Genomic DNA, 15,949 nt, shown 5'->3' with positions numbered 1-15,949 from the left:
TTTGTGGACTTTTATGGACCTTTCTGCCTCGGGCACCATAGACCTCCATTATTTGAATGTCAGCAGACAGCAAGAAGCCTCACAGATCTCCAGATGCATTTGAGATATCAAAAAAGTACTCCAGAGTGTTATTCAGCATGGGGGTGATTAGAAAATGAAGGCTAATCATGTTTTGGGTGTACTATTCCTTTAATTGAGGTAATATTGCATTAATTCGTTTATATACTATACGAAAAAAGAATAACTTTTTTCAATTTACATTGTTTACATATCTAATTAAAATATTACTATCATTATGAATCCTGCCATAATACTGGCTTCAGAGTCAATGGTAACAGTGACCAAGATTGATAATTAATTTGATAGTTCAACAGCAGTAGCTCTCATCGTACTCGTACTCCTCATCTCCCGCTTCATCTGGGATAGGGTTGCAGGGTTACCAGTCTCAGCAGAGACTCCCAGACTTCCCATTTCACAGACACCTCCTCCAGCTCTTTTTGGACAAGCCCAAGGCACTCCCGGACCAGCAGAGAGACATAGTTCCTCCATTCGGTCCTGGGTTGTCCTCTAGGACTCCTCCCCATTGGACGTGGCTGGAACAACTCCCGAGACTAGGGTTCCAGAATGACTGAGTTCCTCACCTCATCTCTAAAGAGTATCCAGAATCTCTTTTTTGGGTCATGATCCAGATTTCATGACCATAGGTGAGAGGAATATTGAGAGGACAGGTAAATCGATCACATGCCTTTTAATCAGCACTCTCTTTACCGCAATAGAACGGTGGGGCAGCCGCACCAATTAGTCTATTAATCTCCTGCTCCATTCTCCTCACAGTATTTAACAGAACCCCAAGATACTTGACCTCCTCCACTGGAGGCAGGAACTCTACTCTAACATGAATGGGACAAGCCACCTTTTCCATTCAAAAACATTGACCTTGGACTTGAAGTAGCTGATTCTCTTACCGGCCACTTCACATGGATGCAAATCGCCCTAATGCCTGCTGTAGGTCTTGGCAAAAGGGAGCCAGACCACATTATCCGCAAAAGCGTAGACAAAATCTTCTGGCCCCAGAACCAGACCCTCTCAATCCCTTGGCTGTGCCTACAAATATTGTCCATAAAGGTTATAAACAAAACCAGTGACACAGGGCAGCCCTGTCGTAGTCCAATATGCACCGAGAACATGCCCGACATAATGCCGGCAATGTGGACCAAACTCCTAATCTGCTTGTATGGAGATTGGATCGCCCCTAGTAAAGGGTACGAACACGAAGGGTAAGAACACAGTCTCTGCCCCCCGTTCTTATGCAGAGGAATCCCCAGCCAGGTCTGCCAATCCAGGGGAACTGTCCCCAAACTCCTCTCAATATTGAAGAGGTATATCATCCACAACAGCTCCACAACATCCAGAGCTCTAGGGTACTCAGGATGGATCTTGTCCACCCCTGAAGCTTTGCCACCATGGGGGTTTTTTAACCACCTTGGTTACTTCAGCCTGGCTGATGAACAAATGCAATCCCAGGCATCCACCATGCCGGCTCATCAGTTTGTGGGATGGCTTCGCATCAGTCCTCGGGCACAGCCGGGTCCTATGAGGAAGAACCTGACCACCAGCCACACACCAACAAACTCAAACCCCAGGCCTGGCTGCAGGGTGTGGTCCCAGCTCTGTAGTATCAGGTGAAATCACACGTTGCAACCATGGGCATTTAAGCCCCTGACAACATACCCTCTGGGATTATCCAGGCACTAAAATCCCTCCACCATGTTAAGGTGGCGAATTAAGGAGGGACTCTATTATTGTATTTCCAACCCCATAATTGCTCAATAATGACAGATGTATATTACAATTTCTTCAAATTTACTTTTGTTACTGTATAGTTAAATATCCATCAAAAAAATGGTGTAAAACCCAAATTTTATTGGTAATACCTGGGGTTTTTTAGCATTTGGGATTTCTAATAGAGGGAACGAATTGATTTCCTCTAAATAGTCTGTCTCTGTGTTTGTCTTCAGAGTGAAGTGTCCCCATGATGACATCTCCTCAGAGTGAAAACGGTAAGAAGATAAATGTGGTGATAAGGAGAAAGATGAGGGAGAAGCTACAGATAAAGCTGAGTGGGCATCATCGAACAACGACAAGACTGAACTCAAACTGCTTATTTAGCATCTGACCTGATAAAATAAAAAGCTTTATCTGAAACTAAAAGACTGTTTTACTGCAGGGTCAGGTCAAACCAGTCATATTTCCGTAAAGGAGAATGACTGGTTCGTAAACCTGCTTCGTGAAACAGACCGCAGATCAGGATTTTTTCTAAAGATTCCATGAATACAGGTATCAGCTTAAGGTGGATGTCAGTATATGTCAGAGAAAATGAGGTACCTGGTGGAGGACTTCACACTCCAATTGCTTTTCTAGTAGAGATAAATCAGGTACAGATTCATTGTTATCAGATGAGCCATAGTGATCCACTTGAACTGTAGCACTAACACAAGAGTGATGTCTGAAGCTACCCATTAAACACTGCAAGACTAGACAAGACCCAAAGTCAATATCAAAGCCATTGTCCATGAGCAACAACAACCTGTTGCTTTGTCTCATAGTGGTAAAGACTAACTGTCTCTGCTGAAAAGTGGCAACTAAACTGGTCCTAATAAGACATAATGGAGAAACTGGGAACATTGTGGGAGCGCTGAAAGGAGAACCAGTGGAAATCACCTTGAAAGATGATGAAAAATCATACAATGTAGCAGAGCCATGGCCAGTTCTCATTCTCCTTCTATCTAACACGAAGTCAAAACGAACACGAAACGTTAATATTTTCCAGAACGTTTGTCGTAAAGACGGAGACGTAAAATAAATGTGATCGTCCACACGAATGCATGAAAACGCTGCAAAATGTATGCCAGGCCTGTAAGTGGCGCTGTGGTGCCAAAGCAAAAATAGGCGACGAAATGTTGGGCATGCGCACTAATATTTATACATGGTTGCCCTGTGGGTCCATTTTCGTGGTTAAGTCAAATTCAGGTGCTGAACTATGTGGTCGATATTGCTCTGTTCTTCCTGGAGATATTCCAGAAGAAGAAGATTCTGTTGTAAGCCCGACAGCAGGGTGAGTAGCATTAGCAGCAACCATTCAACACAGTACGGCGCCATTGTTGTTGTGATTCTGTGTCGCGCATGCGTGTTTAGAGGCGACGCTATGACGCATGCGTGTAAGAAAAAAAATGTGGTTAGAGCTTAAAGATGGAAACGCGAAAACGGCGTTTCAAAATCTTCCCACTCTGAAGGCTTAATAAAAAAAAGATCGTTTACAGACCCCCGAAACGCCGGCTTCGTATGGATGAGAGGCTGGTTTGGTGAAAAATGTGTGCGTTTAGGCCAGGGTTTGGCTTCGTGTGGACGGGGTCTTAATCTTCCTCAACCTTGAAGTCAATTAATCACCAGATCTATCTGAACTATGAAACCAAATGTTAGTTGATGGAAATTCTGAGAAGAATATGAACCCATGTCCTGTTTTAAGGGTCCATGTTAGTCAATAATTATTTAAGCAGTTAAGCAAAAGGAAATTATTAAATTTATAGGAGGATTGTTGTGGACTGACTAAGAGTGAACTGGTGTGAAACGACATGATGGGATGTGTCTTTTTCTCTTAAAATCAGGGGCGTGCATACATAGACACTAGGTGGTGCTAAAGCACTAGGAAGTTTGCCCTTTATCAAAGAAAATGCCCTTTTGAAACTCGTTTTTTTTTTATTATTATTATTAATATTAATAAGATTTTACTGAGGTCGGTTTTGAAATGATCTTTTGAAAACCTGAGCCATTAAAAACGACTGAAACAATGCCCCGAAATGAGCTACCTACTTGCGCACAAACGACCCTCTCTCACTTCCTTTGTCACGTGACCTCGCGCGGTCGTCCGCAGGGCATGCCAGATGCGCAGCATCATAGCAGTTCAGTAGCATCTTCAGATAGCAGGTCGCTGACAGGCTGCTTCTCCCGTGCCCCATTAGCCAGGTAATATACAGATCAAGCAAAATCATTTTGTTGTGCATTAAAATGTCTCATTCAGCAGCACCAAACACGCATTTTTGCCGACTGGTCACCTCATAAACTAGTTGTCTCCTTGTAAGACGCTATTTTACTTTTTATATTTTATATCCATATTTTTATCTTAAGTGTATATATTAGTCTATTTTATTGCATGCTATATACCCACAGTTTTTAGATATTTTTATAATTTTATTTACCTATTCCATATTACCGTATATGTTTCATGTTGCACGATTGTACCACAAAAAATTCCTAGTTTGTGAACTCCTTCACTAACAATGGCTATAAACCTGATTCTGATTCTGAAAGTTTTACACTGTAGCCCAAGTCAATGACAGATAACGTGAGGACGACCACATAGGCTACAAATAATTTAGGTAGAGTTTGCAATTGCAAATACGGAAGAGGATTAGGGCCACTGGAAAAAAAAAAATTAACTGATTTTTAAATTTTATTTCAGTTTAGTATGGGAAAAAAGTCAGAATTCTGACTTTAATCTCAGAATTCTATTGTATAGGTTTTGTTAGGCAGACTAAATTAACACATTTTGGTCTCTTTATTGTCTTAATTGTATATTGATTTAGTAATTGCAGTACAATGCCAAGAAAGGAGGGTTAATCGTTTTGAAAAATCTTAAAAGCTGTTCACATTTTATTTTTAAGTGGTTTGTGAAGCAGGTATTAAAATAGCTATTATTTTGTAGGCTACCATAAGTCATATCCACGTGACAAGCCTTCCAGTCATGTTGCCCTAATAGCCCATTATTTAAACTAATGTGGCATATTTGTTAAAGCTATTATTATTATTATTATTATTATTATTATTGTCATGATGGTTATTATTATTATATTGTAGCCAGTCACAGCAGGGAAGCTCTATACCATCAACATCCACCAGGACAGGAGATGAGGAAGAGTTCAGGGAAGACACAGAGACAGAAAAAGACCAGGATGAGGGAGAACAGCAGGATGAGGGAAAACGGGGAGATGAGCCAGATGACAGAAAAAGAAAGATAAGCTTTAGTCTGTTCTGTTGGTGGTGTGACTTTTTTTCATTGAAAACTCACGTTTAGAGAATGTTACAAATAAAAGTCAAATTTCATTCAACATGCGTGTATTTTTTTTATAATTAAGTGTTCCACGTGCGCTAAAAAGTGCCCCCCCCCCCCCCCCCCCCCTGAGCACCTGCCCCCCAAAATGTCTGTGCACGCCTCTGCTTAAAATGAACTTTTATCTGTAGTGCAGAGTAAATCTACTCAGAGCTGCAGATTCATAGAGTTGATGTCAGATTCAGATGTTTATTATTTGCTGTGAGTCTGTCTCCAGGTTCTGATCTGGTTCTCCTCTAAATGCTCCTCAGCTGAAGCTGCTGCCTCCCAACATGAAAACCCAACCAGAACCTCCAAGCTGCCATCAGAGAGAGTCGTCATGCTGGTTCTGGGCTCTCTGCTGGCTGCTGCTCTCGTCATCATCTACAGACTCTGTGAGTTCATCCTGCTGATGTTTGACCTTTACTGGATTTTAGATTATGAGATTTCACCATAAAATTTATTAATGTATGTAGATATTATTAAATGAACATCATCACATTTATTAAAAAATTACTGACAGATTTGGATTATTTGTTCCAATCAGTTTTTGATAAGATCCAAACCAATCAGATGATCCAAACCCTGAAAGAGGAGAATGAAGCTTTGAGGAGAAACTTCTCAGGTGAGACTGTCAGGCTTTGAAGCCGTCTATCAGGTTCGGCCTGAAGGTCCCATTCAGAACCTTTGAGAGATTTGGGTCTTTTTTATGGAGCAAACTTTGGGCCTTTTTTAAACTTCAACTTCAACTTTATGATGCTGATTTATTGTTTTTTTTGTTTTAATCTATATGAAGGTTTTGGTTTTGTTTTGGTCAATTGTTCAGTAAAAAAAAAAAAAAAAAAAAAAAAAAAAAGAAAAGCAGAAGTCATATAAAATTACAAAACTTTTCATCAACTTTTTCATAGAAATGGAACCTGGAACTAAAATATCTGCACCTACACTACATGTCCTCAAACATCTACATGTCCTTCACCGCCGAAAGATGAAAATAAGTCCAGGATTCTATCTTCTGTCCTCTAATGATGTTAAAGAGACATTGATGGACTGACAGATGCAGGAAGTTAGATTGTAGCTGCAGGACAGAAGACGCCTCCTGCTGCCTCCAAATCTCTCAAACTTCTACAGAGATTTCTTCCTCCTGACTCAGTGAGATCTTTGTTCTGATCTGTTTATAGAGGAAATGCGTCTGAATAACAGACCAGAATGGGAGAGATATCAAGGAAAGTGTTATAAGTTCAACACCAGGAAGTCCTCCTGGACTGAGAGCAGAGATTCCTGCAGACGTCTGGGAGGAGACCTGGTGAAGATAGACAACAGAGATGAGCAGGTATGAAACACTGCTGCAGGTTCGTGTTCTATCAGATTTTATCATCATCATGTTTCTTCATCTAAGCCCAGAAAAGTCTCTCAGAGTCATTGTCATCATCATCTTCTGTTCAGGTATTCCTGGAGATCAGACTGAGAGACTGGATGGAGGAAAGTGAGGACAAGTTCTGGATCGGACTGACAGACTCAAAGAAAGAAGGCAGATGGTTGTGGGCGGATGGATCACCTCTGAATGAAAGGTTTGATTGTAGTGAAAACATGTTGGTTTATTTCCAGTATTAAAGTCAGTTTTTATTTCTCCTGTTTCTGTTCTTCGTCTCTTAGTTTGACGTTTTGGAGTAAAGGTCAACCTAATGACGGGAACAAAAGGAATCCAGCTGGAGAAGATTGTGTGAGGATGTGGCTGAGAGGAGGAGCTGGTGATTTGAAGCGTTGGTTTGATATGTCCTGTGGTGCTCATTACAAAAGTATCTGTGAGAAATCAATAGTTCCTGGTCTAAGACCATCTGTCTGTAAATAAAGTTCAGTTCAGACTATAAAACAGTCTTAGAACAGGATCAAGAAGCTGCAGAGATACTAGTTTCATAAACATAATGTCACAAACATTGAAAGATCCACTCCAGACGTGTTAAAGACCAAAATTCTTCACTTTTCGTATTATTTCTGTCAGCTTTAGTTGTTTCTGATCTTTGGATCTTCACTGGAACAGCAGGAGAACATCAAGAGAGTTTTACAGAAGATTTATTCCTGCTTCAGATCTACAAGAGAACAGTCACAGGAGTAACAGAAAGTCAAAGTCCCAACAGGAAGTAGTTCCTGTTCATTCATCCATTCATCTATAACATAAAGTCACATTATAAAATATGTAGGTGATGATGTCATATGGATCATACTAACTGCAGCATGACATGTATGTACTTCTGCAGCATTTGCAACATGGCCTCTGAGAGCTCAGGTTTTCATCTCCATGTAGAAAAATAAAGATCAGATCCACCATCAGAGCTCTAGCATTCATGTTCTCAGCTTAAAGCACAGCAGCTGTTGATATAACTGTCAGGATTATAAATAAAGTTTTATTAAATGTAAGAAACTCTGAAACTATTGAACTGAATGAGAGAAATATGGAAACGTGTTTCTGTCTGGTTTTATATGCAGACCAGGCGGCTGGAAGGTGGAACTAATTTAAGATGTTTGTTGATATTAAAGTTGATGCTGATCAGAAATAAACTATTCCAGTTAAATTTTTTAATTTTGTCTGACCTTAAAGGTCACACTCATGTTTATCAGAAAGACTATAGATGAAAAACAGAAGTCCAGACATTATTTTATTTTAAATACATACATATAAACTGCCTAAAACCTGCTTGCTTCTTTAAACCAGGACTGAAAACGTAAATTTTTACTGCATCATAAGACAGAAGTTAGAGGTACTATCAGCTCTTAGTTTGTGAAATGTCTCTTATTAGTTTTCAGTAGGTTTTCTATTCAACATTTTGAATTATTTTCTGTGTGAATTGAGCTTTACTAATTCATCTCCTTCACTTAAAATCCAGATTGTTTTTATTCATTTTTATTCCTTTGAATTAATTGTATTTCCTTTATGCCACTCTAATATACTTTTCTTTGTTGTCATGTAAAGCTCTTTGAATTGTCTTGCCTCTAAAATGAACTATATAAATAAAATTTCCTTAAATATTCTGTTTTTTTATTTATTTATTTTTAATAGCATAAAGAAGGATAAATACATATCTTACTGAACCACAAGGGGGCAGCACATCTCCAATAATTTGACTGTGAGAAAAATATTTCACATAAAATATGAACGAGCAATAGCCTTTTTATAACACTAGAATCTAAGAATATTTTTCTTCAAAATAAAGAGAATTGTTTAAAAGCAGGCAGCAGATGAAGCTTCCTCTACTTCCTCTTTGGTGATAAACTCAGTAGGAAGCTTTTTTTTTAACACAAGGCAGTGAAACATGATGGTGAAGAACAAGATCTCTAAGAAAGTTCATCAGGAAATATATTAAATCTCATCAAGAGAAGAATTAAAGTCAGATTTTAACATTTTCTCAGCAGTTTTTTCTGAAGAACAAGCTGAACTGGAAAATGAAAACCTTCAAAGAAATGTTCTGGACTCAGTGGTGAGAAACTTTAATCAGTAGAAGGTCTGAGCTTCTACTGATTGGAGTTTGGAGGCAAACTGGAACCAGACAGCTGGACTGAGGAGAACCCAGCAGGTGAGGATGGAGATGGAGGGAGGAGGAGCACCGATGAAGAACTGGGAGGAGGAGGACTGCAGCTCTGCTCAGGAGAGAATCTGTGATCAGGCTTTTCAACCGATGCTGTTTTGAGGCCGTTCTGCTTCCTGAAGGTGTTTCTGAGCAGGTTGTAATGTTACTGTGAAATGGAGCATTGATCATGTTTATCCCTTTCTGCCTGGTAGAGCAGAAAGTCTGCATGAGGCTGAAACAAACATGCTGGTCATCACTGGAAGGTTCAGTTAAGTAGAAAAGATCATTTCAGTTTTGTCTGCATTCAAAAACAGACACTTTTGAGTCATTCAAGTTTTGATATCTTCAAGATATGCCTGTAGTCTTTGTGAATAACTAAGAGTATTTTCACGTATTTTGCAATATTATTAATATCTGTTTTTCTATGTATTTCTTGTTAATTTTAGTCTTTCTCATGATGCTGCTTTTTCTACCTACAATTTCACCTGGGGCCATTTCAAAAAAAAAAAAAACTACGAAGAGAGCTGTTTACCATCAGTAATAAGAAGCATTCTGCCCTGACACAGCTGATGTGTAGAAGACTGAGGAGAGCGAACCCCAGAAAGGCCCCAGGCCCCGATAACATACATACCTGGGCGGATGTTTAAGGAGTGTGCAGATCAGCTGGCTGGTGTCCTCATGGACATTTTTAACACCTTGCTGGACCAATCCATAGTGCCAGCATGCTTTATGTCTGCCTCCATCATTCCGGTCCCAAAGAAGCCTCATGTCACCACATTTGATGAATACGGGCCTGTCGCACTGACACCAATCATGATGAAGTGCTTTGAAAGGCGGGTTAAAGAACACATCGTCTCCAGTCTGCCGCCAACATTTGACCCGTTCCAGTTCGCCTACCGATGGAGGCGCTCCACTGAGGACGCCATCTCTGCTGCTCTCCACCTGAGCCTTGCACACCTGGAGGAGAAGAACGCCCAGGTGCGGATGCTGTTCCTGGACTTCAGCACCATCATCCCACAGCATCTGATGGGCAAACTGGAACAGCTGGGCTTCAATTCATCCCTCTGCTATTGGCTGCTAGACTTCCTCACCAACAGAACACCTCTGATGTCATCATCCTAAGCACAGGCTCGCCTCAGGGCTGCGTCCTGAGCCCCCTGCTGTTCACCCTGATGACACATGAATGCATCCCCAGGTTCACCACCAATCATACGTGAAGTTTGCAGACGACACCTCGTGGTGGGCCTCATCAGAGACGACAACGACCTGGACTACAGCTGGTGGACTGGTGCAAAGATTCTGCAGCAGCTTTTTCCCCGCCGCCATCAGACTGTTATTGAACCCTAAACTGTACTCTGCATCACATTATTTTGCACTTCCAACGTAATGCACTACAACTCAGTCTTCAACTGCGTTTTGCACCATATTATTTTGCACTACACTGAACTTTTTCATATTAATGTAGGGGGACCATATTTTCATTTGGGAAAACCAGGACACCTTGGAGCGGGGGGGGGGGCGGGGGGGGGGGGGGGGGGGGGGGGGTTTGGGGGTGATATTGAAAGAACAAATGTCTCATCACCGGGATTTGCTCCGTGATCAGAGGAAATGTTACTTGGCGCAGAACAGTTGTGAAAATTTGAAGTTCAGTTTATTATAATAATACAACTCTGTGAATAGTTCCGTCTGAAATGAATGAAAATAGTTTTTTAATGGTTATAGAGTCAGATATGTGGCGGTAATGTTTGGTTTATCTAAAGGTTTTTATCTGCTACTGTGTAAATGAGTTTGGCTGTAATTTAAGGACAGATTCTAATATATCTGCAGAGTGGGGACTATAAATCTGATAGGATTTTAATTTTTTTATTGCTGTTTTGCTCAATATGCTTAACTAAGTATTTTTTGTTGTTGAATATTAGAGATTTTGCAGATATATTTTGTAGATACATTGTTTAGATTTACTTATATATTTCTACCCCTTTTATAAAATAGAATAAAAAAATCCCTTTATTTTCCCACAATGGGCAAATTTACAGCAGCAGCAAGATTACTGAAAATGGTCACACAAATGAGGACCTTAGAAAAATGTATAAGAATAACATAATAGGGAAGAGTTAAAATATAAAAAATACAATTCTGTAAAGTGTTTTAACAATATAAAACTGGAGAATTAATAACCAATATGCAGCTATGGACATTTTTACAGTAATGGATATTTGAAAATAGCAGCAACATCAGAGATGTGCAGAATGACAGCAGCAGGTTATTTAACTGACTAAGGTTTCTATCATTACATTTGATTTGATTTGTTCCTGCTCCCGGTGGCTGGAACATTTATTCCACTCTGGATTCTTGTGAGTGTAGTCTTTGTTCACTTTAACTTTTTAATAAATAAATAAATAAATAAACAAAGAGTTTTGAAAACCTCGGTATTCATTATTTTCCTGCTTTGTGTGTCAACTTTCACGGTTGCTAAGCAACAGAGCATACGGCAGTAAAACCCGCCGAAGGGAGGACCTGTTCGAATTTACAGACAGAACTCTTCCGGCCTCCTTATTTTCACGGACTTCGAAGGATCCAGTCTAGGTAGACCGCGTCCTTGGAGGATGCAGCCCAGGTTTTTGAACAGAGCCTCTGATTAAGAACAGGGCTGCCCGCACTGACGCGGCTTAGGGATTACGTCACACGGAGCGTCGTGCGCAGTGAAATCAGGACATTTCCTCACTTTCTAAAAAAACCCGGGACGCCCGGGACAGGACGTGAAATACGGATATGTCCCGGGAAATACGGACGTTTGGTCACCCTAATTAATGCCTTTTTGTTATCTCTATTTTACACATTCTTCCTCCATTGTTATGTTCTATCACTGCTGCACTTTATATTTTAATGTTATCTTTTTCCAAATTCAATCTCGTTACTCTGTTATAAGCTGTATGCAAAACAGAAATGTTGCACTCTGTGCATACAAAATAATAAGGTTTGTCTACGTCTAAGATATGGTGATGCAGATCTATATGCATCAAAGGGATGTGCTCTAGGCTGCACTTTTAAAAAAAGATTAAACAAAATTTATTTTTGTTTTACACTTGTGTAAACAAAATGACAAATAAATCTGTCTACATCTATCTATATATATATCTATATCTAAGGTTGGACCTGAAGGTTACTGCTCTGACTCCTTCCTGCTCCTGTTCACCACCTCCCTGATAAAAGCCAATCGATTCAATGGGAAATTGATTCGAGCTAAACCAGGATGAAGACTGGTCAGGCTGTTTAGCATTGGTGCCAACTTAAGGGAGCAAAGGGGCTTAGAAGCTACTCAGAGGTTTCCACCTCCGCCTGGAAACGGGCAGGTAAACAGTGTGGAACTAGACCAGGTGAATATGAGTTCAACACTGACTGGCCAAGAGGAGTTAAACTTGCTGTGAACTTTAATGCTACAAAATTCAGGAAGTGAGTTTGTATTTCTACACTACAGAACTCCCTAAGCTATTATATCATTATTAGAAACCACATAGTGTCATGACCTTATCTAGAGCCCACATGCAGAAGACCAAACAGAGAGACCAGGGAAAAGTTTAACAGGTCTTTATTTAGAGTGAACGAGATGAGTCAAGTGCTGCTCTGAATACTGTTGAACCGGAACTGGAAGGTGAAGATATTGCGGTTAGTTCAGGCTCAGTGGGAAATTAGTGTCTCTGACTTGAAGAAGAGGAATTAGGTTGCTGACTCACGTTTCCAGAAAAAGGTGTCTCTTATTGAATCCAGTCAGTGTGGGTTGTTCCAGTGAATGACTTGTTCTTTGGAGGGTGGACAGGCTTTACCTAGATGGAGGTTATTCCTTGTCGAACGGAGAAGCTGACTGCCGCTTAGTTTTCCTGCGGGACTTGAACGGGTTATAGTGGAGATGAATCCCCTGCTCAGTGAGAAGCCCAAAACAATTCTTGAGGGGAAAAGTTGATCCAAACCACAAACTTGAATCCTCAGCTCAGTTTGGTACTGAGAGAATCCTTCCAGGGGGGAGAAGGTCCAAAACATCCAGTTTGCAGGATGACTTCCCAAAACTGGCAAACACTCTGGCGTCGAGGTAGTGGCAGTCAGCAGCTTAAGGGTCCTCCGGTAATGAGGCAACCATCCGCAGGTGTGTGAGGAGGCCAACCAGAACCAGGCGCCGCCTAGTGGAGGAGGAAAGACAAACAAAAACACAACCCACACAAACTGGATTCCTAACACATAGTATATCTTTTTATGCCACCAGATCAAATCTGGTTTAAACCTACTGTTCCTATTGGTGCAGAATTATTTCATGTTGAAGTTAGCATCGTAACCAGAAGTTAAACATCTTAGAAAGAAAAGATGTATAAAACAGGGGGAGGTGTTGGCCTAGTGGTTAGAGCAGTGCGCTTGTGCTCTGGGAAGGTTGCAAGTACCAGGTTCATTCCCCAAAGCCTGAACTCTGGCTCTCTGAGCAAGACCGTTAACCCCACAGTGCTCCCTGGGCGCTGCACAGTGGCAGCCCACTGCTCCCCAAGGTGATGCGTTAAAATGCAGAGTTCATTTCTCCATTGTGAGAACAATAAAATTCAATTTCTATCTTTTTTCTATTTCTAGTTATTTATTCTATTTATGCTAGTTATTCCATATGTTCTGTGGATGGATTATTTTAGAAGAATTATTGATTTGATGAAAAAAAAGTTGTAGTTATGAACCCTGTTCTTTATCAACAATCTAAGATTTGCTTTATCCTTTATAAAAACTTAAAAGATGTGTTTTATTAAGTCAGTTTTGGTCCCCTTGGACTCCTGATAGTGGCTCTAACCTCCTCATCAAACTAGTTGCCATAGACTAAGCCAGTGGGTTTTTTTGTTTTTTTACCACTACTATTTGTCGTAAATGCTCTAAACAGTTCTTTTTATTCTCTCCCTGTCAGGATCTGAGATGTTTGGGTTATTTTGTGGTTGTTGTCTTTTGTTTCCTTGTTTCTATTTTTGATTAGATTGGTCTTTTCATAGTTATTCTAGTTTAAGTATTCATTGTCTGTAATTTGTTCTTTGTAAATGTTAAATTTATTTTCCCATTTCCCCTGTTTGCTCTCCATCACCCTTTGCTGCCATTCTCTCTCTCTCTCTCTCTCTCTCTCTCTCTCTCTCTCTCTCCTCTCACACTAACATACTACCAACCAATCAGCACCGATTTTCACATTTCCATTATTAAACTCCTCTCTTGCTCTCACTCTTCACTTCTTCTTCTTATCAACCTGGTTAAGTTTTCCTGCTTCTGTGGATTCCTGTTTCTGTGCATTGCTGAATCCCTGGGATTTTTGAATGTTCTCTACTTGCTTCCATTTATAATCCATCTATCTTGGTAAATGGCCTGTACTTATATAGCGCTTTTTCAAGGCAGGAGACTTGACCAAAGCGCTTTACACTACATTCAGTCTTTCACCTGTTCACACACACACTGATGGTGGTAAGCTACATTGCGCTGCCCTGGGACTTGCCGACATCCTGGCTGCTGTACACTGGTGCCACCGGGCTCTCTGACCAACATCAGAAGACAATGCAGGTAAAGAGCCTTGCCAAAGGACACAACAACACTGAAAGCCAGTATTAGGTTTATTCAATGACGATTATAAAATTAATGTGTGTGTGCTTATGAAACATTGGAGCAAGGAGATGCTTCACTCTGCCTTGTGATTCAATCAGTGTAGCATCCTGTCTTATGACCTGATCAATTGTCCTTTCAGAACAATACTCTGTTTTGTAACCATGTGTTATGTTCTGTTAATAAACAAGGCACTGCAAGGAGGGGGTTCGGAGTAGTGTTGCGCCGATGCCATTTTTTGGCCCCGATACCGATGCCCGATTCCTGGCTGTGCAGTATCGGCTGATACCGATACCATAATAATAACAATAGTTGAATAAACTTTTGACTCTCAAAATGGTATCGGTGCACTATTTGGTGGTACTCGCCGATACCGATACCACCATTTTAGGGCAGTATCGGGGCCCCGTCCGATACTGGTATCGGTATCGGTGCAACACTAGTTCGGAGAGAGAGTTGGAGTGTTGGGTGCGGCTCTTCCCCCTTCTGCAGAAGCTGTTGAATCCCTTTCTGTGTGAACTCAGTCCTTCTTTTACGAACCTACATTTTTTAACCCAACAGCCAGATATTTGATTTCAGGGTAAACTCCTACGCCTGATGCCACTGTCGCCCTGCATCAGGGTCCAGTGGGGTCAGTGCATATCTCCAGCAGTCTATGGGCGAAAGGAGGGTTATACCTTGGACAGGTTGCCAGTCCATCATTGTGTTTTTATTAAATATCCAAAACGTACTGCATTAGTCTCTCTGCATTTGGGTCCGACCCGATACTACCTTTTGACACTCGCTGATTACTTCTTCCCTGACTGAATGTCTCTTCCTCTCCAAGCTATTCAGGTCAGACCTTTAAACGGTTCTATGGCTCAGAAACAAAAGGAGAAGGGCAGAGTCTGTCTGCTTTTTCCTAATCGTTCCTAATCAGTCTATGGGGGATTCAGAAAGGCAGATCTCCAGTTGAGATGCACAGAATCACTGGTCCCTCCAATCTGCATCCAGTAAGCAGACCAGCACCAAGGTCAGTCCACCAGGAACCATCAAGCCTGGATGAGCCACTGATTACCCCAGGAGTAACTTTGGTAGGTCAGCTTCTCCTGGGAGGGTTCACCGCTGCTGCAGGTTTGATCCAGTTCTAAGGTTCTCCTGTGGTTCTTTAAAGTCCCAAATTCCAAGACATGGGTTTGAAGCCATTTACTGGCTGATACACATCAGTTAAATTTTTTCTGCTGTTTTAGAAAAATTTTTACAGTGTTTTGCATGAAAGGGTCTTTCAGTTGTCTGAGAGGTTCTATTTAAATATTTTATGTCTGCAGATCAGATAGGAATCAGGCCTTGGTTTGGCCTGTAAAGCTTAGCTCATCAGAAACGCTGTTTAACTGCAGTTAATTCCTGTTTCAGCAGGGTTGGGTAATATTTGTTAACTGTTTTTTTTTCTAAATTTCTGAAATCATTTAGAAAATGCTTCCTATTTCTATCAGGTCATTTTCATCCAATAATAAAACTTGTATGAACTAAAATATCAGCTGTAACCAAAAAGCAGAGAACAGATATTCCTTAGAGCTTCTCCAGGCTTGAAAATTTAAGTAAAAAAAAAATTGTACTTCTGCTTTTAGGTTATTTTAGGATGCCCTGCCTCCTCTGT

At 40.7% G+C, this 15,949-nt stretch overlaps 1 protein-coding gene across 1 annotated transcript in view; it reads left to right on the top strand.

Annotated features, from left to right (window-relative positions):
* LOC119790490 overlaps window positions 1-7,085 on the top strand; it is a 30,624-nt gene extending 23,539 nt beyond the window's left edge. The window contains exons 8-12 of the mRNA XM_038296034.1: window positions 5,419-5,541; window positions 5,694-5,771; window positions 6,325-6,476; window positions 6,590-6,714; window positions 6,800-7,085. Of these exons, the coding sequence (XP_038151962.1) occupies window positions 5,419-5,541; window positions 5,694-5,771; window positions 6,325-6,476; window positions 6,590-6,714; window positions 6,800-6,995 (674 nt within the window). The 3' untranslated portion in view covers window positions 6,996-7,085. The remainder of the gene's footprint in view (window positions 1-5,418; window positions 5,542-5,693; window positions 5,772-6,324; window positions 6,477-6,589; window positions 6,715-6,799) is intronic.
* Window positions 7,086-15,949: the final 8,864 nt, after the last annotated feature.

This window comes from Cyprinodon tularosa, unplaced genomic scaffold (assembly GCF_016077235.1).
Source record: "Cyprinodon tularosa strain WSP-4 unplaced genomic scaffold, ASM1607723v1 ctg366, whole genome shotgun sequence".
Lineage (NCBI taxonomy): Eukaryota > Metazoa > Chordata > Actinopteri > Cyprinodontiformes > Cyprinodontidae > Cyprinodon > Cyprinodon tularosa.
Note: the sequence above shows the minus strand (reverse complement) of the source record. Positions and strands in the feature narration are given on the sequence as shown.